Source organism: Melanostigma gelatinosum, assembly GCF_949748355.1.
Source record: "Melanostigma gelatinosum genome assembly, chromosome: 14".
Classification (NCBI taxonomy): domain Eukaryota; kingdom Metazoa; phylum Chordata; class Actinopteri; order Perciformes; family Zoarcidae; genus Melanostigma; species Melanostigma gelatinosum.
In genome coordinates, this window is record NC_136647.1 from 3,564,781 (window position 1) to 3,589,855 (window position 25,075).

A 25,075-nucleotide genomic window follows, 5' to 3' on the forward strand; every position below is an offset into this window, starting at 1 on the left:
CAAACCAGAAGCACATTATTTCACAATAAGCTTGCATTTCTTTCCGTTTGACGGTGTTCCCTCGGTCGTACAACACGGTTGCATTGCCTCTGACAGCTGGTTGCCTCCAGCTATTGTCCTGCTCCAACTCTGACAAAGTGCAGGTTTAGACAGTGCTGGTGCAGCATGGGATCATGATGCAACAAGAACCAATGCTATGACAAGGCAGTTTAACACACACACACACACACACACACACACACACACACACACACACACACACACACACACACACACATAGAAGCACGCAATTCCTGCAACCATCTGTGAAAGCTGTTTGGAAGGACAGCAGACACATTGTCACAGACTGTTTCTCCGTGTCCCCGTGTTTCTTTTGGTCTTTTGTCTTTTCCGCCTTTTGTGTTCAGGAAGTAACCCGGTGCAGACCTGGAGTCTGGTTCACTGGACTGATTGAGATGAAGTTGTACATTTTGTGGGTCTTTCCCGTCTCCCCCCCCCCCTTTTTTCTCCTTCATCCACTCCCGTCTCCCCAGAGAACAGGAAATATCTCAATCTACAGTCTGGGCTCTGGTTCACTGGACTGATTGAGGCAGTGTGGTCCGTATGTGCGAGAGAGAAAGGGAGACGGAGAGTAGACATGGAAGCTGAGGATGAGAGATAGAGTGGCGGGAAAAAGGAGGATATCAGGTGGAGGGAGAAAATTAACTTTTCTTGGCAGTTGCAGAGTTGTCAGTCGGCCTCGGGCGATGCGAGCGGGGATACGGTGACATTTCCAATTACCATCAGTTCTTTCACTTTAACGGGTCAGCGGTTTCCCCCCTTTTACATACGCATTCATAAATACTGGGCTGCCACCAGAACAAGAGGTTAAAGAGACTGTCCTGTCAGTTTACAATCCCAGGTTCACCCCCCCCCCCCCATGACAGCTCCATGTGACAGAGACACCGAACCCTTCCAAAGATACCAGCAGCCAGTAAATGGCTAAAATGGAGACGTTGCCTAAATCAGTTTAGTCAGCGTAAATCGAATAAAAGTCAATAAAGCCGGTGAATGCAATTGAAACACAATTACCGGTAATCCTTTTTTTTGACGATTACACAGTGAGATAGTACATTTAAGTCATTGTTTTCTGCCCGTAGACTAAACAACTTCAGCAGCCAAAATTGGTCTTGCGATGGCTCCTCACTCTGGTCAATACAGCGAGGAAAGAGGCAGCAGGAGAAACGTCGCAGCGCTGAGAGGAAATCATTATAATCCCGTCCAATCCTCCCCTCTGAGGAGCCATACAATCAAAGCAAGGGTTTGGCTACTGCTTGGAAGTAGTGCTTTTATCATGACGGGTGTCCTCAAAGACACTTCTGTTTTTTTACAGCTGAAACACAGAAAGTGGAACCAAAAGAAAAAACTGGGACGGACTTGGCTAAATTATTGTCCAATTGCTGCTGTTACATGAAAAAGCCTCTAAATTACAGGACGATTCGCTGAGGCTGTCTTCACACAACAGGGGATTCGTTTCTGGATTTCTTTGCACTTAACCAAGCAGCGGATGGTTAGCGTTGTCAGCTAACCAAATGTCAGCTTTTTAAAAACAAAATGAATTCCAAACTGAAGTGTCAACTATCTGTTAAATCCAAAACCTGTTGTGAAATAATTGGCATGAAAAAAGTGTCTACAGAGCAGTTTTGAAGCAGAAAGGTGAACAGAAAGAAGTCGGGGAATCTTGAACTTAAGACAATAATTTTTTGTCCAAAGAATATCAAAATGCAAAACTGACCAACTAACCTCCAACGCACCTGAACCTTGGTTAGTGAGATGTTTAAAGCTAAATATATTGCAGTCTTTGATCTGACAGTCTTTAAAAGATGGCGTGTGCTTCTCTGCCACACCTGCACGCAACACACGGTATATTCGTTTGTGGAGGTTTATGAAATTCAGCCATCATGAATTTTATTATCCACCCCTGTGTTTCTCCCACTCTGGCAGTTTCTCTTCCTGCGACGTGTCAAAAAGAGCTCTTGTACTTCCCCTGACTGTTAGTCTATGACATCTTCTGGGAGCCCCCCCCCCCCGCCAGCTCTGTCAGGTGCATTTTGAGTTCCTTTGCCATTCTGGAAGCACTGCAGCTGGGAATTGAACCCCCGGGTTGCTGTGTTTATGGGTAATGGGAGGAAAGAAGTGCGTTCCACCCTCGGTGCTGCAGTGGGACTAGCGTAGCTCCAATTGCTGAACCTGGCTCGTCTCACAAGCTGAAACATTCGTTTTTATGGCGTTCTGGAAGCTTTGGAATGCCTCCCGGCTCATGATGAATGCTTTTCATAACCTGACCTTTCCATTTAGAAACGGTGGAGGAGTTTCTTATATGTAGTGCGGCAAATCAAAGCCATCATGCTGATGGATGGAGCCCAGCTAAGTTAAACTAATCACAAGAAATAACCCACAGGGACGGCTATCAAATATGTGGGAAACACCTGAGTAAATAATTCTGCTCAAAATTGTCCGTTTCTTTTTTTTTTTCGCTCGGTTAAATGAAGTTCCGAGGAAATTTGAAGTTGCATTTAATCCTCCTGTGTTTGGTTTAGCCCGTTGAATGCCCTCTTCTTGTAAATGCGTCAAACAACTTGTAAAGCGAGTCATTCAGAAGGCTTCGTGGAATGAATAGATCCTCGAAAATATTTCACCGCTTCACATTTTCCTTTGGGTGGTCAGAAAAAAGAAGACGAAATGACTGAGCTGCTTTTTATAGATAAAAACAACAACAACAACAACAACGACTCTGGTACCCCGAGTGTGGTTTCAGTGGGTCGCCGGAGAGTTCGAGGGGGGAAACCCTGAGACGGATCCAAGCATGCAGACTTGAAGTCAGACAGACGTAGCTGGAGGAAGTCAATGATGTACTTAACCACTCTCCTCAAAGGCAGGAAGACGAGGTCGAGCTAGTGTAAGAAATTTGAGCATAGAACTGTGTTTAGCAGCTATAATAAAAGTGTTCAATGATTCATATTTAAGAATTCATAATTAGTCATAATCATAAGTGTTTTGGAAATGCATAATTAAGATAAGCATAAAGTGTTGTAGGATAAGCAGCTAGAAGTAGAATTTGAGACATGAAGCTTTTGCCAAAGTTGCAGAAGTTTAACATTTATACTGAATGTTTATCATAGAGGGATTAAACAATAACTGACAGTCATTGAATGTGTTATTAAACTCAGGGACAGAAAGGCAGACAGGCGAATACACTCCTGGAAGTTAGCCAATAGGAATTGGGATAAACGGAAGAGGAGGTGTTGCGAACGGATATGAGGGCGGGAGATAGAAAGTGTTTTTCTGCCTCTTTTTAGCGTGTGGTTGCCTGGGACGGCTGTGTCCTGGGACCAGAGGTCGTTTTTTCCAAAGTGGGTTAATATTGTAATATTTCATAGGAGTAATTACTCCATTGTGTAACTGTAATCGTACTTGCATCAGTGGGATTAAAGTCCTGTTAATTGTAAACCAGTTTTGGTAGATTTATTGTTGCAGCGTGTCGACTGTACAAAGCAGCCGGACACGTGCTCTGGCCTCCTCGCTGTGGAACAGACTCAAACTTCCACACTAGACGGATTGCGGGGTGGGGGTGGAAGTCAATAATGTACTTAACCTCGCTCCCCAGACTCCCCGTGTCCCTGTTATTGTAAGGAAGGGAAGATGGGAAGGTGGGGGGGAGGATGGAACCAGAGGCAGTGAAGAAGCGCTGCGTTTTTCTGTCAGCATAAATGTCAGAGAAGCTAAGTGTGCGCAGGGCAGGCGGGGAGGGTAGGAAGAGCCCCGTATACGAGGGAACAGCCCAGTTTTTACGACCACATAAATCTCCGTTCCCCCCACTCTGACGGTTGTAACCCTCCTCCTCCTCCTCCTCCTCCTGGCCCTCCTGCCTCGCTCTAGCGGAACACTAACTCCTTGCCTCCTTGACTGTGTCTGCTGCTCTCTTTTTGCTTAATTTCCCTCTCTTTCAGACTCTCTTGACCCATGGCCCTTCCTTTTTCCTCTGAGCGGCACTCGATGTATTTTCTTCCTTTTGACCATCAAGCGACCGGCGCACGAGATTAGAGACGTCTTCAGGGTGTTTCCTTCGCCTCCTTGATGTGTCGTTTTTTTTTGCTTTCATCCTCGTCAGGGACACTTTTGTTACAAACCTGAGTTTGTGCGAGTCGGATTTATTTAATCCTTGAATCTCAATAAAGCGCCGTATTAACAAGGTGACCATCGGATACTCTTCAACGCCTCTGGCGGATCACAGATCAGTACTGTGTAATCTTAGACTGTAAGACGACACAATGCTTGACTTAAACATTGTTAAGGATTACGTTGTTCTGCAGTGTTGTTGTTTGTATTGTTATTTGTTATGTAGCGCATAAGGATGCACCGATTTATCGACCGAACATCGGCATCGGCCGATATTTGCCTTGTCGACTTGTCAAAGGTCAGTCCGTTGTGCTGCATGGGGTCAAAGGTCAGTCCGTTGTGCTGCATGGGGTCAAAGGTCAGTCCGTTGTGCTGCATGGGGTCAAAGGTCAGTCCGTTGTGCTGCATGGGGGTCAAAGGTTCTTTTCAAAATACACTTCCGTCTTCACATGAAAGACTGAGTTAGCTTTCAGGAGAGAACGTCGTTTGGGTTGAAATACTGAAGTACACAAGTTACGTGACACATAAGTCAACGTGGATTTCTCATTTCACGCCCGATCAGCATTCTCCTGGCGAACAGATGGCTGTATGTCGGACCCATCCACCTCCCGCCCTTTGTGGGCTTCTGCGGTCTTTATACTTTCTCGATCGTGATCACGTACAAAATGATTTTCTGGGATATTTACAAATGACTTTAGCTTCGAATGCTGGATGAGACCAGGCTGCAGCACTTATTTATTCAGACGTATCCCTGTAATTGGGTACCTGTCTGTGTCTGGATCTGACAACAACAACAACAACAACAAAAGACAACAGGCTGAAACTGTTACTCGTAATAATGACAATAGCAACTGCAATTATTGGTGCCCCCAATCTGTCTGTCTGATTTCTCTCTCCCACTGTTGTTGCATCTAACTTGGTCTTTCTTACGGAATCTAAACCTCTTGCTTCTAACACCTGAGCGTGTTGCTGGATAATTTAATGAGTTCTATTTAAGCTTTTGCAGGATACATTTTTTCCACCTGAATTTTTGTTGTTGAAAGCTTTTTGTTTGATTTATTCCTGATTTATTTATTCTCCTCTTGCCTGTGACTTTGTCTTTATTTGTCTGGTCTTAGCATCTCTGTCGTCCTCTCTTCTGCCTCGACGGACCATTGAGTTCAACCTCTAGTGTCTGTCTGCTAATTACAGTAGATGTCCTATAAGCCCCCCCCCCCTCCTCTCACATCGTCCTCTGCAGCTCTGAAGTGAGACTCACAAGTGTCAGAAAAAAACGTGGAATCAGGAGAACAAATAAAGTGTGTTTTGACTTGTGAATTTAAATTGCCTTCTCTTTACACTTGTGGATTGAACACATGACACTTGTTTAAAGAGTGAAGTGTGTTGCTCCCTGTTGGAGGCTCATTCATAGACGCTTTGTGACTGAAATATTTTGTAATGTTGCTGAATTTGTCGTTTTATTTCCTCGAAAGTTAAGTTTACATTAATTGCTACTCACCAAAAACACTTCTCTGTGTATCCTTGAGGTCGAACAAACTTGTTGAATGCATTTCCTTTCTTTCTAATCTCCTGCAAAAGATAAAAGAAAGTTTTGGTCGCGTACAATCGGACATATTGTGTCACTGTAACCTGTGGAAGCTGGATCGCATGAGGTCGTTAAATAGAGATGTTCTCATCACACTGTAGAGCTTTTTCTTCCACCAAGAACCACCGTCCTCTGCTGCTTAACGCTTCAAAAGGTGTCCTGGTTTAAGCTGGTTTCCTCTCTATTATAAGGAAGAAAGAAGTACCCTCCGTGTGAAAGCACATGCATGAAAGGGGGACTTGTGCAACAGCTCCCGCTGAATACAGCACGAATGCAGGATGAGTTCACGGTCGGCATGCGCGAGGACTCCCACTGTGTGTGAAGAAGCAGAACAACTCACAATCGCTGTGAAGTTCCTGAAAGCGTCGATGTGTAACGCTGATGAAGTCGGTTTATTGTGGCAGGCCGCCGGCTGGAGGCTCCGCGTTATTTCATGAACAAGTGTGTTTTCATGGTGAACATCTTCTCACTCGTCATTTTTCTCCCCCTCTCTCCCTCTGTTGGTCGCCCCCCCTCCCTCCCCCCCTCCCTCCCCCCCTCCCTCCCCCCCCTCCGTCCGTGCCACCCTGACAGATGGAGAGCGAAAAGAAGAGGAGAAAATACTCCACGAGCAGCAACGACTCCGACACCACCGACAGTAAGTTGGAGAGAGTCAGGGATGGAGAGTGTGTGTGTGTGTGTGTGTGTGTGTGTGTGTGTGTGTGTGAGGGAGTAAGAAACCTGGAAGTGCCAAAAAAGTGAGTTCTTGTGCTGTTGTACGTTGAGCTGCCTGGTTTTAGTCAACTTCCCGCAGGGTGTTTCTCATATTCACTCCCCACACAGACTTTCCTCTCTGTCTCACTTACGTATCTCCTTTTTTTTTTTTAACACGGCTCCAATAGAAATATGAATTGATCGCCCAAGCAGCCATCAAGTTCGATGAAGTATGAAGCCCATGTTTTACAGCGGAAAACATGTTTTAAAGATAGCGTAGATGATATCTTCTACTTACATCAGACACAAAAAACATGAACCCTCTCAACCCCAAAACCCACCTGCGGGATTGGAAAGCATGTTTTCTTTAAACAGTTGCTGTAACTTCATTGCCAGAAGCTGTAAAAAAAAAAACTTTCCGAAAGTCCTTGAACACATCGTGCGCGACAAACGCAAAACTAAAGCATACAAATGTGATATTTCTTCAAAAACATTTTATTGTAAATGTCTCATTTTAAATCTTGCCCTGGATAAACTGTTTGAAGAAACCAGATCCTGTAAAAAACACAAAATTCTGCGCTCTTCAGCGCAACTAAGAAGCCATGATTGACTCGGCTGAGACCGACAGTCACGTGACAAAAAATCTGTGAAACTTTGACTGAACTGAAACATTGGCAACACAAATGTTGAATATATAGATTCCATTGTTTTCTATTTTTTGTAAATTATAACTTTAACTTGCGTTTCTTTCTCTTTTTTTGGGCTTCATGGCGTTGTAACTTGTCAAAAGACATTTTTGAGTTCTCTCTACTTGTAGCCATGATTTCCATAGAGGAGCAGGACTTAACTTATCGCAGTGGAAATCAAAGAGAAAAGAGAAAAATGTGACGGGAGCAAAAAACGCCCCAAAACTGCTCGGGGTTCAAAGGGTTAATAGAAACACTGGCCTACATGTAACCAAAAACAGATTCTTAGAAAGGCTTTGCAATAATCATGAACGAACATTACAACTCCAACAAACAGGAGTCGAGGGGGTTGTGATTTGTGTTCGTTAAACTTTGTGTTTCGCTGCATTTACCTCCATTCAATCAAACCTGCATCTCACATTTCCTCAGTAGATCAGTAATGTGCTGTCATCACATGTGGTTAATAGGCTGTGACTGATGGACGGATTGTAGATGATGGATGCAGTTTGATAGATAGAGTCATGTGACCACTGACACACACAATCGACTGGATATAAAGTCTGTATGCAGAGTTTTGTGGGCTGGATATGGCTTTATAAACAGCGTATGAGACAGAGCGCCATGCAGAGATACACTGCATGATGACGGGAACATCTGGCCAGTCTGACACTGGCAGCTTCTGCTGGAAAACATAATAAATAGTCTTTGAACAGTGGTACTGTGTTACACAAGCACACTTGGCTCTCGCAGCCGGTTACTGTCCATAAAATAAGAGGACTGAGTCATTTTATTTCCATTTTAAATGTCGTTCTTGGCTTTTTTGGCAGTTACATGACTAATTCTTGGCATTTCTGATATGCATCTTACAATAACAAGCACACATATTTGTTCGGCTACACCGTCACACCAGCATAGACAGAGAAAAATAGTGAGTTTGAAAACACACTTTTGGTTTCGTGTCTCCCTAACGGCCCTGCTGAACCGATGAAGGTATTATTTCACTACTTTAATAGGCTTTGTTTTTGCCCGGGTAACATAAGAAACCAAACCTAAACTTATTAAGGGAGCGACCAAGCCCCAGAGTTTTGGCTGACTACCCAAAATATAAAAAAAAGAAAAAGTTGTGTCTGTCGTCGGCTCATTTTCTGTAACGAGTGTCTCATTACAATCACAGCAGCTGACTTGAATTCAAGCCATCAGCACAGTACAAAGTCTGGCGATGGCAATGTGCTTTCCTACGCTGTTAAAATAACTCATTTAAAATCTGAGGAGGAATTCTGGGAAATGTAGTGATTCACACTTGAACAGGGAACGGTTTTTTACTGTTGAAGTGACCTCGTACGGGTTGAACTGTGGTCACAGGTCTGCATGTATGAATCCCTTTTTACAGCAGGCTTAACAGCCACCCTGCGGCGAAGGCCGTACCCTGCGCTTTGTAATTAGCCGTTAGCCGTTAGCTTCCCCCCGGCCCAGTGCAGCGAGGGCTCCAGCTGCATGTGCTGACTGGAGGTTATCAGGTTTCTAATTGAAGGATGCCCCATGATCATTTTGCCTGCCGCGCACCAAGCGGGGCTTTTAATTAACACGCGGCCATGATGGTCACCTCCTCCTGCGCCGAGGCTCGTTTGGCCACACTGTGATGATGCGGTGCAGCTGCATCGTGGGGCGTGTGGCTGTAACACACACACACATACACCCACACACACACACACACTAGTGGAGTGCAGATGCTTAAGTTCACTCAGAAATGTCTTGCAGATTGGCACATAGTGTCACTGGTTATATTCCCATATACAGATCCATGATGACTCTGTTTGGCTGCTGTCTAAAAATCTCCCACAAGTGTGTTGAAATGAAAACATGTTAAATGATGAAAACAATGAGCACGTCTAGACACGCCTCTTTAAAACGCCACCACACCCCCTCTCACTGTGTCAGTGTTTTGATGTGCTTGTCTTGGACAAGTATGGTCGCTGTGTCCCAGTTTACTTCAAAAGGTTAAAGACCATAAAGGCTCCACAGAAGCACACATCCGGCTCTGCTCCATTGACTCTCATGCAACGGTTTCAGATTGTCTTCATTATCAGACGTTTGGTGGATTTGTTGTGTAATAGTGAAACTCGTTACTCGGAGAGGTTGGACGGAGAGATATACGTTTCTTAAAATGTTACTTTTCTGTTCAAAAGCCTGTCGAGCTGACATTAGCACAAAACGAGACGTTTCTTCAGCGAGTGCAGTTCGTGACAGTGTGGGCTCCATGGTAACGCAGCTCTGACAGCTGGACGCAGTAGCAGCAGGGGGCGTGGCTTAGCGAAAAATCAATTCGCTCCATATTTCTTGTCATGCTGTGGCAGTGAAAGTGTGTTTGTGTGTCTCGTGAAACTGTGCAACACCGACAGTTAGACGCACAAGAGTCGATGCGAGCAAGATGTGTGTGTGATGGTGGGAATAGCTGTGTGTGTGTGTGTGACTACGGCTTTGCATATGTGGCAAATACGTGGATGTGTTCGCAGCTCTATATGCAGTATACATGTGTATATGTGAATTATGTGTGTGTGTGTGTGTGTGTGTGTGTGTGTGTGTGTGTGTGTGTGTGTGTGTGTGTACGGAGAGGGAGTCTGTAATTTTGAAGAGACGAGCCTGACAGCAGCTCTGCCCCGGGCGCTGTTAGTTGTTTAGACGTCACAAGTAAAATTAGCACGGTGGCAACACTGCTGTGGTGGAGAGGGAAATATGTTGAGTGGGAGGCGGCAGAAACACACACACACACACACACACACACACACACACACACACACACACGCCGCGAGCGCGCGCTTACAGACACGGTCACAATGTGCTATATTACACAGTATTGGCGAATCTGTGTTTTCCATTATGCCAGTGTGATGTAATTTAATTGCCAATGTGATGCAGTTTTTTAATGACAGCCTTCTTCGCGGCGCACAGATGAAAATGAGCTCTCGGCTTTATATCTGTTGCAGTAGTTTCGTGATTTCAACAACAATGTAGACAAAAAACCAGCTTCAATGAAATTACACACACTCTTCTGTTCGCATACATTTGGCGCACGGAAAACACACACACGCACGCACGCAGGGCAGCAGATTGAAGCGGTGGGTGGGATATTGGCTCCAGCGGCTGGTTAATTGGCATTAAGTTGTGTATTAATGAGGTTGTAAAGGACCACAGTGGACTAACTGCTTAACAAGATGCTATATATACTGTCATTACTTGTTAAACCTCTTAATAGATCATCATCGGTCTGCTTCAATTCAAGGGCCTGACTCAGTGGTAGTGCAGCCACGGGCGTCGGAAACAGGTTTCTTAGTTCGGCCGCTTTCTTTTAAACGCCTTCATCGGTGTAAATCACAAAGGCCTCGAACTCGCATCACATGCTCATTTAAGAACTTGTTTTTACGCTGATGAGCAACGTTTCCGCTCTCGTAAGTAACGGATTCCCTTGAAGGTTGACGTTGCCGTGTTTTTATTGCATTCGTATTGTAAACCCTCTCTGGAGAAATTTGTTCTCCAGTGGGACAGTAAAGTTTCTTTATCGTGAGTTTGAAGGCACGCTGTGATCATGAAGCCTGCAGCCAGAGACACCCCCCCCCACACACACACACACACACACACTTTAAATCAACGTTCAAACTCGTGAATGCACATTCTTGACAAATCAAAGACAGATTAAGTGTGTCTATGTTCGTCTATGTTCTGCTCCAGATGAGTAAACACTTTCTCTTTTACAACTTTGTCACAAGCTGTGCTAATTTGCCCACAAGAAAAGCGTTTTTTTTCTCCTCTGGTTCTCAAAAGAGCACTTCTTGAGTATTTAGTGAAAAAGATGTTCATTCATCTCCAATACTCTGAGCATGGTTTTATATACACACATATGTATTTCTTTTATTTCCGCAGGTCACGTGACGTCGTGGTCCAGGTCATCCAAGAATACGGGCACCAGCAGCACATGGGTCCGCCACCAGCACAAGAGGCCATCAGAGGTACGTTGGTGCGGCAGCTCGGTCCGGTGCACAAACATGTAGTGAATGAAACACAGAATCTCTTTGGCCGCTACAAGCTCACGGTTTTGCTCCGCTCCACTCGCTGTCTGTTATTTGTCGTGGCTTGGCTGGGTTGTCGTGAATGGTCACATTCCAGCATTGTGTCTGGTTGTTGGGGTTGCCGCTCGCTGGCTTGATCTGCAGCTTTTTGTACGAGCCAGCGGCGAATGCAAAGCCTGAATTCAGAGCCCGCGTTTGGTTTCTGGACAAGCTCGAGTGGCAGAATCGCTGCTGGGTCGTTTCTTGTGCAGAGCTGATTGCTGTAATGTGTCACGGATTGGATCAGCGAAAAAGGGAAAAAGTGGAGCAAATATAACGTTTGGAGATTCCCCCTTTCACGCTTTTTTGTTGCCGATACCAATTGATGATCCATATAGACACAGATGATCTTTTGTTATAGCAGCTGGTCTACAAGGCTCCAGGTTATTTTTATTCACCTTAACTACCAGGTAGAAACATCCACACGGTCGCGATGAACGATCCCAAGGGCTCTCAAATGACCACCCCGAGGAAGGAGCCGGCATCGTCCGGTTGGGAAAACGGCGCAGTGGACCAGTTGTGGCAATGATCTGCCGGCCAAAATCACACATTCCTCCCACTCCGTCAGTGAAGTGGGTTCAAATCTGCTTCAGGAGAACTCGTCTCTTTCTGTTTGAAGAGTTTCACTCCAGAAATAACCATCTAGCCATTTGGAACGAATTACATCGGCTCTTAAAAAATTAGCAGGGGAGCATTTTTTTTTAGTACAGGAGAGGAGGTATAACCACCTCTGATGGCACTTCTCAAATTCTAAAGATGCTCAATGGAGCCCTTAAAGCCACGTTTATTTTTTGCTAAATGAGTTAATACCGTTTTTAAGAGGGTAATGCGCTCTCGCCTCCGCTCTCTTTTCTCCTCGTCCTTCCTCCCAAAAGAAATGTCAAAAACCGATCAAAGTTTAAGTGTGCAAATGTTTCTCTTGTGTAACTTTTGAAAGGAGAATGAAAAGAGCAAAATGGCATGCGGTGCCCCCGAACCACCCCGAAGTACAAGTCATCAGCAGAGCGTCTGTCATGCCTGTGCATTTGAAGCTTCCTCCCCCTCAGCTCCATCCAGTTAACCACAGGCTGTTGGAAGGTCCTGTCAGCAATCAGTCGCTCAGTAATTACCGCTGTAGCTCTCTGCTGTGAACGCGGGCCTGAGCTGAAGAGCCAGGGGCCGCGTTCCCTTTCAGGAACGCCGCCTCCTCGCCTTGCTCCGGGGCACGCTGCTCTGTTCGTTTAAAAAAAAAAAAAAACACGATGTTTGACTGTCATTTTTTTTTTTTTTGGGGCCGTCAGCCGTAAGTGACGGGTGAGGTTGAACAAAGACAAAGGGAGGCGGACTTCTGTCAAAGTGTCAGTGCGAAGTCGAGAATATGAATCCGAGCTGATGTGAGAGAAAGCTTAACTTGTCGGGTGTGAAAGGTGTGCTGCCGTTTGTCTTGGTGCTGCTGGAGAGTTTATTATATATATATATATATATACCATACTGTCTTTCTATCTACTTGTTGATTCTTTTGTCGGTGTTGATGTGTTGCCCCATGTTAGGCTGGTTTTTGCACCTCAGCCCTGGAATGGGAATGACATTTTGTCCAGATTAATACACATTATACATATCATACAATACGGAGGAATCATGAAAAACTTGAGTTTGAGATTCAAGCTGGCAAAATGAAATTGCAACGCAAGTAAATTGTAGGTATAAAAGTGCCGCTCACGATCTAATTACATTGAGTTGGACTTTGTTCAGTCAATGGTGCAGAAGAAAAATGACATTTTCGAGAATCTCACTGTCTGGTTTTCTTAATCCAAAGCAAGAGATTGAGTTTAATTGAATTAATTAGTTCATCTGATCATTGAGTTTAATTCTGGAAACTTTAAACAAATGATCAACAAAAAGTAAAAAGTTTAAAAAGGGATATTTTTCGAGGCATACAGTAAATTATAGCTTTCTTGGACATTAACTGCTCTCGCAGACTTAACTAGTTAACATTTGACTACATGTGTAGTTAATGCCATTACTCCATTTGTATGATAACTGGGTAACTGCTCCTATTTCTAAAGCAACAACTTTATTTTGAGTCGAGTTAAATTCGGGTTGCATGTCCGCACTCCAACCAGGAGGCGTTGCTGAATGCCGTCAGTGTCCCGAGGCCACGGCAACAACTTGCTGTGTGTTTAACATGCCAACGGTCACGACCCGGATCAAGTGACATGCCCCCCCCCTTTACTAACAATACTCAAGCAAACACTCGAGGTCAAGTTCCTCATCCTCATTAGTTTCTCTTGTCAGCTTCTGTGTCTGCGGAGAACCACTCCAGCACTGTCACTGTTTGGGTTTTGCTGCTTTACATACAATGCGGAAGCACAAACAGAAAAGGGGATTTTAAAGAGGAGTGGGTTGTCTCAGCGTCAGCGTGACGTCGACTCTTTTTCTGAAAATAATGAGCACATCTAGACACGCCTATTGAAAACGCCACCACACCCCTCTCACTGTGTCAGTGCTTTGATGTGCTTGTCTTGGACAAGTATGGTCGCTGTGTCCCAGAGATCCATCGGGCTGATATAGATCAGAGAAACCACCAACCAGCATCGAATGTCACATTTACATTTGGTGTTGAACTAGTTCAAGTTTCATTGGTAGAAAAAGCCCGTTAGCACATGATGCAGCATTTCCGGTACAGTCCATTATGTTCATTGAAACACTGGTTTCAATGTAATACATGACATATATATATATATATATATATATATATATATATATAACACAAATGCCAATGTGAATAAGAAGCTGGTATGGAGTTTGTTGGCTGTGTTTATGTTGTGTTTGTGTTGATGGTTGATGGTGGCAGCCGGACATAACTGAACCGAACTGCTTTTTATAATGATCAACAAAAATTAAAAACAAGTTGCAGAAAGGGAGTTATTTCTGTGCCTTTTCAGCGCATCCTTACTGGAAAGAAGATTGAACAGTGGTTCAACGACGGACTGATCGGTCCAAGGAGGTGTGGCGAATGGTAAACACCGGTTGTAATGTGTAAACGTAGCTCTTTTCTAAAAATGAGCCGACTATATTTGCGCCTCGCTGAGTCTTTCGCTGCAGCGCTGACTTTTCTTAGAAGTGGTTTCGAGATCTTTACTGGGTGGAAGGAGCACACAGTCAAGCGCTTCCTTCTTTTTTCTGGATAGCTGTTTTTATCTCCGGGCAGAGATTGAGGATTCTGAACATTTTAAAGACAAACAGGAAGTCGTTATGACGTAAAGTACGCACATAGAGGGCACATATTTGGTCTTGTGGTTAATGGTTAGAGCACAAGAAAAACACATTTGTGCCTTCATGCAATGACTTAGACAACAAAAACCTTTTTTTTAAAACTGAGTCAACAGTTTGAGTGAGAACTCTTTCTTCAGAAGGTCTCGGCTTCAGTCCTTCTGACAAAAGCAGAGCTTCCCGTCTGCAGAGAAATCCCCCTTCCTTCCCCCGGGGGATTGGGTGACAGTTGTCAAAACACTGCAACACACACACACATATTTGTGAGAGGGTGCCTGACACACGAGGCGGAAACATGAATACACACACACTTTGCACTCTGGGGGTTTCTTCCAGCCGTGTGGTATTGAAATGTTGTACCGCACACCGGGTCAGGGGAATGTCCGTATTCAAATGCTTTCATGTGGCTCTTTTTCTGTCTGCTTGTTTTGAGTCTGAAAATCAGTCCAGTCATCAGGTCATACATATGGAGATGCCAGAAGTTCTACATGTTTGTTCATGATGTGTGTTGATGGGGATTTTCTTTTTTTAGATGTTTTTTTTAAAATATATTTGATAATTTTTTTCAGCTTTTTCTGTTAGTTGCTTAACATTTTTTAAAGCATCACCTGTTGCTGGGCGGATTTGGAGCATTTGATTAAATGAGTATGGGATTTTCACTTTGGTCTGCACAACCACACTTGATAACGTGTCTCCCAATCTGATCTAAAGTATATGTAATACACTTTAGATGAAATAATGATGAGCATATTGGCGTGGATGATGCAATATGGGGAACCAAATTATTCCGACAGTTTTATCAAATCTCAACGTTCTCGTTGGAAAACTCTTTTAAAAGTGGTTAATATTGTAAGAACAGAATCCAGAACGGAGATTCATGAAGAGTTAATCTTGTTGCCAAATGGGTAATAATCAAGGTCTAAGGATCAGCTATAGTCTTCTGGGATAATGTCACAAGCTAAATGCATTTTGTTTTAATTTGTTTGTCATTACTCAGTTTGCAATTTACAGCTTGGCAATTTAGCAAAAAGCCGTGACTTGCAATATGTCGAGTTTGTACAAGATCTCATATTCACAACTGGGACGTGGAGTGAGTCGGTGTTAAGAGCCGAGCAACGGCACTGAGCGACTGTTTATGGACTTCATTCATTAGACTTTTGGTACGAGGGTCTTTCTTTGGGGCCTGTTAGTTACTGTCTTCCTCACAGGTTGTGTATTTGCTTTGTTTGCCCCAATGACTGTGTCTTAGTTTTGGATCTTTAGTTTTTACGCATGGTACTTTCCTTGTTCTGGCAGTGGTGTGCTGCAGGGATGATGACTTGATAAAGGCTAATCAGCGAAGCTCTGAGCAGACTTGACTGTTACCACGGTGCAGAAGAGGCTGTTGAACATTGCACCGTGCAAGAAAGGAAGTGGTATTGATGGGGGCTGCCAAAAAGATGATGGCTGTTCAGGGGTGAAACTCTCAGTGTATATCATCATTATCATCGTGATATTGACGTACATACGAGTGTGTTTATGTGTGTGAAGGGGGAAGTCGAGTGTGCATGCAGTAAGTACAGTATATGTGACTGTATCCACAACGATCTGAGCAGATAGTGTGAAGGAGAGGGGGTCGATGGAAGGACGATGCCAGTAACAACACCGGTACCCTGAAAGTGATACCGAAACCCATCATGTGAATGGAAGCTGTGTTTGTGTTCTAGCTCTGTGAAACAGTCTTGTTTTTTTTGTTTTTAAACATCTTGTATGTTAAACGTGGACTCATTGTTCCAATGCAGCTGTGTACGTATCCAGATGTGCAGATGTTATAGGTGGATCCCTGTCAAAGAGGCGATGGCCTTTATTGTGTAAACCCAGCAGCGCGCCAACATCCTCGCAAGACACAACAAGCTCTAATCCTCTGGCGGATTGTTGAACTTCCACACGTATTAATAGTTCAGTCATCACGTGTGTAGATACAAGCATGTGTATGTATACATGTGTGTGTGTGTGTGTATTCAAACATGCTAGCAGCTGTTGCAGCTCACTAGGGTCTGGTAGAAACAGCTGTGAAACTCCATGGCAACTCTCAGCTACAGGAATGCACTGAGTTGGTGTTGCAGTGTCTCTCTGGCTCCACGTGCCGAGCCCGGTGATTGGACGAGCAGCCTGGACGGATGGCGGAGAGCCCTGCATGTCGACACACCGCCAGCCGGGAGATGAGTGCAAATAAACATATGGACACACACACACACACACACACAGCCAACACAGCCTCCAGCCGGTGTATTGAGCTGTCATGATTAGCCCCGTTGCTCACCTAACAGGTGCTGAAATCTAAAAAAGAAACGCATTGTTTAGAAAGTATGGCCGTTGAAATGTTGACAGAGGACGGAAAGAGGGAAAGCACATCAGAGGGCTGCATACTGAACCTGGTTGTGAAATCTACTGCGAGAGAAGTGAATATGGCAAGCAACTACGGCATGGGAGGAATAAAAGAAAAGATAGAAACGCCTTTATGGATGTTGTGACAATAGAATACAGTCGCAGGAAGGTATAGGGTGAAGTGAGAGATTACTGAAAGAGTGCGACAGAAAGGGAAAAAAGTGCCACCATGAGATAAAGATGCTGTGAATATTAATTGTTGCACAAAAACAACTTTCCTACAGCTTGTTCTTGCCCTATACTTCTTTCCTGTTTTGTACTTCAAAGTGGTCGCTCTGAAGTTTTACCTGTGCAGGATTCAGTACCCGCGCTGTTCAATGTGTGTGTGTCATCGTCATCGCTTCCCTGACGTCGGCAACCCGTCTCCCTAATTGATGCTCTGGTGTTCATTCTAAAAGTTTTGTGTAAATTAGGATTTGGCAGCCACTTCTACATCTGCTGCCCGGCACGCACATCGACTCAAGGACAGCGTGGGAGCGGGAAGCATCGAGACATTGTGCAACTCTTCGCTTTGATTAAAGTTTACGGTGTTTTTCTGGGGACATAAGTAGTTTCACATTGAATGAAAAAAGATTGATGATTATCATGGTTCTTGCACAATGCTAAAGGAAGCCACAAGGAAAAGCTGTCTGCTGCTTTCAAACTCAGCCAAAAACGTATTGATTGCTTCTCATGGCTCAGGCAACTTTCTTCAGACTTCTGCACAATGTGCAAAAATAACTCACTGGTAAGAAAGTATGACTTTAGTGCAGAACTGCTCCTTCTGTTTAATGATCTCATGTTATAAGTCATGCTCTTTATTCCCCCCAATAATTGACTCTTCAGCAAAAAAACACCACTATGATTAAAGGTGCTTAATTGCAAAATTCGGACCACATCTCTGATTGGGGGATTGCCTCCCCGAGCACCGAAGCTAGCAGCTAACGGTGCTAACAGAGCTAACTCGGAGCCTCTTAGCGTTAGTGTGGGAGGCCAGCTGAGAAGAGTTGCTGTGTTATTGTAAGACTCTGCGGATCAACTCCTTCTCCCGTTTATTTTGGCCGGCACACGGCACCGGATGGGTGCAGTGTAGTGCATCACAGCAATTCAGAAAATCCTATAAAAACCGGGTGACAAAATCTTTTTTCATGTGTGACAGATGTACCGCCCGTCTGGATCTCCGTGCAGCGTAAAACAAGCTGTAGATCTGTCACATGCTCATTGAACCTGCTGAGACTCCACGGGTATGTTTCCATTTCAATCAACTGCCTTATTCCCCCTTCAACCCCGACAACACACCGGAGTTACAGTGAAGGCAGGCATGCGAAGCGGCATTAATCATGTAGTTGTTTGATTTTTTTCTTCTCCAAATCTAGGTCACATACCCCCCCAGCCTTTGCTTGCCATTTCACCAGATCATCTGCCTGAGCCCGCCATACGGAGAACCATATTTGCATCGGACTTTTTCTTGTCAGTGACCCAGTTTTTTTTAGTTTTTTTTTATTGAGGGGAAAGGTTTTCTGGGCATGTTTTCTCTCTCTCACTCTCAGAAACATCTCGCTTCATATTCATCATTTTTACACACATTCACACCTGGGAGCTATACATGCCTTGTTCAAGCCAGTTGTGTGAAAAGCTTGAATATTTATTTGGAATTACATTGTGTGTGTGTGTGTGCTTTTGAATATATATATATATATATATATATATATTCAGTATTTATATATATATATATAAATACTTACATACTCTTGTTCCGCGATGTTGTGCCTAATACTCCTGCTGTTCCATGATCTATCCTGAGCGAGCTACCCACTGCATTTACAGTCTTCGACATATGGCCATTTAGCAGCTCCATTGAAGCAGTTGGGAGGTTAAATGCCTTGCCCAAGGGCATTCCGGGAGACGAGCTTTTTCTCTTTCCAGACTCCAGTCCAAGAAGCCTCTGGCTCAGTTGACTTAACCTCGAAGCTGCTGCGGTGCGGCTCTGAATATTGATAATTGAATTTGTGGAGAAATCTGCACCGATTCTGCCCTTTCACTCGTTTTTTTCCTCCTTCTTCTTAAGGATTCTTCCGTCTTACACAAATGTCTTTGATTACGTGATTGTGAACATGAACGGAGGGCAGAGTTTTTAGCTCGCTGCGGGCCAAAAATCACATCTGTTCAAACGGGCGAAGCGCAGCCAGTCGAATCCTTATTGAAAGCGGGAACAAAGCTTAATTGCATGACCTTTGAGCGAAGCCTTGGCAATCAGCCTGCCCTTGGCGTGGAGGGGGAGGGGGGGGGGCGCGCCCTCGCTCCCTCGCTCCCTCGCTCCACGCGTCATTCAGACCAGAGGCTCGTGATGAGGAGCCTGCGTTCAGAGAACATCTCAAAAGCACTTGTTCACTGTCTCGTCTCGCGCTAATGAGGGGCATGAATCGTGGGCTGAGTGCTTTCCCAGAGCTCGGCGGAACGGAGTCGGGCTAATAGCTACGGATGTGACATTTCAGATCCGAGACGGGAGAGGGGGGGACGAAAGAGAAAGAGAGCAAGAGGAAATCCTTTTCACTTTCTTTTCAAATCCTTCTTACGTGTTATACGAGAAGCGACAAGTCGGTAGCGGCTGTTGACGCGAGCGATTCAGTTTCGCGAGCGCTAATGTTTCCGCATAAAAGCGGCGACTCCCTTCACCGTTGCTCTTTCCCGCTCGCCCGTCCCGAGCTGAAGCAGCCGCGTGTCGCGAGCTTTCTTCAGGCGCTGCTCTCGCGTGCCTGTTCTGCAGCGCTCGCACAAAAGACCAGCCGCCCTCTGAGCCGCGTCAGACTCCATCGATGGTGAAAAAGAGACAAAAGACAAAATACTTTTGAATTGCTTCTCAGCTTTATAATTTATGCAACCAATTGTGTCATGAAAAGGGTATTTCAGAAATACTGTGCAACCTTTATATTGACTCTTATTCAAGTTTTGATATCACATTATTCATTCACTCATGTATCCAAGAATCCTTCTCCTCCCATACTTTTAAAGAACAGAATAACTGTTTTTTGTTTTATTTGATACTTTTGGAGATCTTGTTGAGTAGAAATTTAGCAACACTGTGGATTCCTAGTGCTCATACATTTAAATGAAAACTATAAAACACATTCTGACTCCCAACTCCTCAAATACCGACACTAGGTCAGAGGCCCTGAGCCGAAAGCTACGGCGCTCTACGTACACTTCTGGTGTCACTTTTTAGACGCGTCCAGGACGGCGTGTCACACTTCGGATCGTCTTCTTCTCTCTGCCATGATGTGTGTCTCATGCTGTACTGAGCCGGAGTCACTGTTTGTGTGTCAGAGTAGAGAGAGGACGTTTGAGACGAGGACATCTCACTCCGTAACTCCTAAAGAGCCGATAGAACCGTTAACTCCTGGCCTTATCGATACTTTAATCATCTGGAACCGATTACTGTTTAGAACCGAGTTTCGGGGGCTTGCCTACTAACGAGTCACGTCACTACCGAGTGACAAACGAGTCACGTGACTTGCAAATCACGTGAGTCGTTAGCATCTTTAGTTACGCGACATGAGTCCTGAAAAAGAAGTGTTTTGAACAGCAGACGCTTTCATGAACTGGTTAAAGGTTGAAGCGCTGTCGCAGTGAGAGTAGCATGTTATGAAAAGCGTCACGGATATTTACTGTTAGAACATCTGCTGTGTGCTAATCCCGTCCAGATTACACTCCTGGGCAGTTTGTTGGCTGGTACCAGACAGTGTCTCGGTGCATATTTGCCTTCTCGATAACCTTACTGAAAGTGTACCTTTCTTCCTTATCTGTCTTTACTTTTCCATTGCGTCTCCTCCTCCACTATTCAACTATAGTTTTCCAGACTTAAAGGGAAGATGAATTTGAGGTGAAACATAAGATCCAGAATGAAAGTGTTCTCCTGGAAGCACATCAGGAAAAGATGCTCGCCAGTTGAATTTGCACTTTTGATTCTGCTCCTTCTTCTCTGGTTCTCTCGTCTCTCTTTTGGCACAACATTTTCTCTTCCCCTTTCATCCCGTCCGTCTGTTAAATGTATACTTTTGCTGTTAAATGTATACTTTTGCTGTTAAATGTATACTTTTGCTGTTAAATGTATACTTTTGCCTTTTCCTGCGCTAAGCTCTCCTCCCTCTCTGTGCTACTCGGTTTAGAGGAGAAATAAATAGGAGATAAGGCGGCCATTTTTCAGACACCTGTATCCCTCTGATAAAGAAAAACAGCAGTTTGCTGTTGCAGTAGGAAACAAACATGAAGACGGTTGAGAAGTGCAGTGAGGTCTGTCTTACCTCAGCGCATATTTTGTCCTTGTATTTATGTACATATGTATATATTTCTATGACACTTTTGGGGAGCTTTTATATACCTTAGACTCACGATACCTGTGTGATTGATGCTGAGGAGAGGTGAGTCAGATGTTAAAATCGTACTTTTTGGGCATTCCAGATTCAGTCTGGTGTCCTCTTTATGTGATTTCAGCACATGCTGGTTTACTGATCTGAAGCCTTGTTGGGGAAAGTGGTTCCTCATGCGGCTCTGTGTCCATGTCTGTCTTTGCTTCAGTGAAACTAGCGCGTCTTTAGCTTCTGTACTGTGACGTGTTTTACAGTGAAGCAGAATATATTGAATCAAATTCTTCACATCTGATTGGACCTCTCAAAAGTGGGTGGGTTCAGAATTTGAATATCATGATATTATTGGTTGGTACTAGCTTACGTAAGCACACATTGTTTTGTTCTTTCAGGTAGAAAGAAATGATTCGATTTTGATTGATTGGTTTTTTTTGGGGCTGTCCCGAATATTCTAGAACAAGCTGTCATTACTTACTAATCTTGTACTTCACTTTGCTATTATCGTCCCATGAGAGAGGATTATTTTAAACAAATTGTCAACTGCCCTGTCGGTCTATCGATCTCCTCCGCTGCGTTTCAGCACCATGGACAGCACACACACACACACACACACACACACACACACACACACGCACACACACACACACACCCCACAAACAGCGCTATCAGTCTGATGATAACTAATGTTGAGGAATAATGAATAACGTGGGGGCTTCTTTTCCTTTGTTTCATGCGCCGTTTGGAATTTCTTAGGAACATAAACGTGACTCATTCGATTTCGGACGTTGGTTACCACGGCAACGGTCGAAGCCTTCGAAGCGTTCGAGTCCACTAAATTCAAAATGTATTAATCATCTAATGCAGGGGTGTCGAACTCATTTCCACTCTGGGCCACATCAGCATCACGGTCGCCCTCAAAGGGCCGGTTGTAACTGTAAGACTGTAAAACTAACTTCTCCCTAACATATTGTTAAATAACTCTCTGTGCATTTGATTATTGTTTATTCAAGTGTACAAATATTGTACATGCAGTTAAATAAATGAAAAATGATATTTAAACACATTTCTGTTATTATAACAACAAATCATTTTAATTGAAGGTTAAGAAACCCACATGACTCTATCAAAGATCAAACTATTAAAGAAAATAACAAAGACAAATATCAAACACAAGTTATGACATTAACTTTGTTCAAAGCTGTTTGTGTCACCTCTCTGCATCACTAATGTTCCTCCCTGTCGTCGTCCTGTGCATGCAGCTACATCCAAGAGCTGCTCACTGAGAGTCAGGTCTGATGAACATGATAGATGATGTATCCGTGGTGTCTGTGCTTTCATCAACAGTTAATGAAGAAGACGAGTACCTGCTCGTCTCTTAGCTGCTGTGTTGTTAGATTGCTGCTAGTTCATGAACTCGGTCTGCGATGGTGTTTCTTCACAAACTGACATTTGTAAAAGTCTGTATCTAGTCGGAGCTCTGCTCACATACCTTCAGCATGCACTGGGCTGTAGCTGTGTGAATATATTCTGCTGTGATTGCAGTCTGCCTTTTAATTCTTGGACAATTTCATGTTTTTCTTGGAGGCTAAATTTAGCTCCGTGTTTGGTGTCAAAATGCCGACGTGAATTGTATCCTTCATCACCGACACGCCTCATAACACAGAAGACAGACCCGTTTCTCACCTTGAAGCACAAACATGTATTCACTTTCACATCTTTCATTACATTTTCTTGCCTCTGCATCAATTTTTCTCTTCGTGGACATTTTGGGATTATTTGTCGACCTTTTTCAATCGTTGGAAAACCGCTTTAGGGCTGTTGCCTCTCCTGTCCACCTGTTGTGATAGTTTTAATGTCGGTACACAAACAACATGCTATCTCATAATTTAAACTTTCCATCTCATAATTTTGACCATGGGGATACTTTTATTTTCAAGTCTAACTTTTAATTATTTTTCCAAAAAAATAATAAAAAATTCTCCTTTTTTTTGCTGGCGGATTCGCAGGCCACATAAAATGACACGGCGGGCCGGATTCGGCCCGCGGGCCTTGAGTTTGACACCTGTGATCTAATGGATGAGTGACGCCATTATTGATTCAAATCCGTTACATTGTGTCGGTGTTGCGGCACCAGATTCCTGTGTTGGTGCATGTGGGAGAGAAAGTGTCTGTTTCTTGCTGAAATCACTGAGTCACTGCTCTCTCCCTCTCTCTCGCTCTCCCTCTCTCTCTCCCTCGCCCTCTCTCTCCCTCTCCCTCTCTCTCCCTCTCTCTCGCCCTCTCTCCCTCTCTCTCTCTCTCTCTCTCTCGCTCTCGCTCTCGCTCTCGCTCTCTCTCTCTCTCTCTCTCGCTCTCTCTCTCTCTCTCTCTCTCTCCCCCTCTCTCTCTCTGTCTCCCTCCCTCCCTCTATCTTTCTTTCTCTCTCTCATCAGCCCCTTTTCTCTCACTCTTAATCACCCACTCAACACTCACACACACACACACACACACACACACACACACACACACACACACACACACACACACACACACACACACACACACACATTTCTCCCCGAGTCCTGTGGACCTTCCAAGCAGCCAATCATTAGAGCCCGTCCCTGTGCTGTGATGTGGCTGCTAAAATTAGCCTCCTCTCTCTGTGAGTCGACATCTGCCATGACGCACTGTGGAGAGCCAGGTAGCCATGATGCCCAGAGGAAGAAACATAAAATACTCTTCTCCTTCTTCCTTTATTTCACTCTCACTTCCCCTCCCTTTTTCCCTCCTTTTCTGTCTTATCTTTCTTTCCATTGTGCTTCTTTCACTCTGTGTGATTCATTTCATCTTCCACCTCAGAGTTCCTTCTCTCACGTCTTTAGCAGCTCTCTTTTATTCTCCTGTTCAGTTTAGTCAAACGTTAACCCATTTGAGGCTGACGCGCTGCTGTCGGTTCTGCTTCTGCGTTGGTGTTTGACGGTATAGAGTGACGATCACAAACCCTGTTTACCAGAATCTGTCACAATGCCAGAGGGTGCATGTAGTCCTCCACAGTCAGTCAGTACAGTCATCTTCATCCTCTTGTTCTTCAAAGTCCAAGTCCTTACTGTGTGTTTTGCATGGGAAATAGAACGGATTAAGTAAAAACCTTTAATGTTCCTACACATATAAAGGCACGTCCATGAAATCTGAACTCTGCATTTACTTAACCCATGCTACTGCTGCGTTTGAACTACAAGTGACAGCAACAGGCTCATTTTCAGTGGAAGCCGGTGACATGAAGCAACAAACCGACGCCTGACACTTCTCGCTGTGTGGCGGGCTTGTGGCTGATTCCAACTGTTAGCCGGATTTCAGTTCCTTTCCTTGGGTTATCGAGGACTAAGATGAATCAGCGTTTCTTTGAGCTCTGTTTACAGACACACTGCTCTTCCCAGTAGCTATTCAGACAGGGCTTTTATTGTGAAAGGTCAAAACAGAACAAATTAATATGTACTGAGCTGCCATTCACTTGGGGAGCAATAATGATTTTGCTGTCCTGGTTCAGCCTGCGTGTTTTTATTTTATTACCTATTATCAAAGTACGCACTCTGCAGATAATAAGCGTCATTGAAGAATATTGTTTATTGTATAATGTCCGGTGTAATTGATTCCCGAGTTCTATTAACCGGTGGGGAAATTTCCTCACCGTGGCTTCCCTTATGACGTTCACCAACTGTGGGCTGTGTCGTGTCATCAGCTGCATATTTAGCAGGGTTTGTAGTACAGCGAATTTCTCCTGCAATCTCTGTTTGAGTCACGGAGGATCATCGGGCAACACACACACAACTATACTATATAACTAAGTTG

At 44.3% G+C, this 25,075-nt stretch overlaps 1 protein-coding gene across 1 annotated transcript in view; it reads left to right on the top strand.

The window, feature by feature from the left end:
* Positions 1-6,316: 6,316 nt before the first annotated feature.
* The window catches only part of jade2 (jade family PHD finger 2), a gene marked incomplete at its 5' end in the record, with an annotated part of 117,238 nt that continues 98,479 nt past the window's right edge, over positions 6,317-25,075 (top strand). The window contains 2 exons of the mRNA XM_079283303.1: positions 6,317-6,380; positions 11,041-11,126. Coding sequence (XP_079139429.1) covers positions 6,317-6,380; positions 11,041-11,126 — 150 coding nt within the window. The remainder of the gene's footprint in view (positions 6,381-11,040; positions 11,127-25,075) is intronic.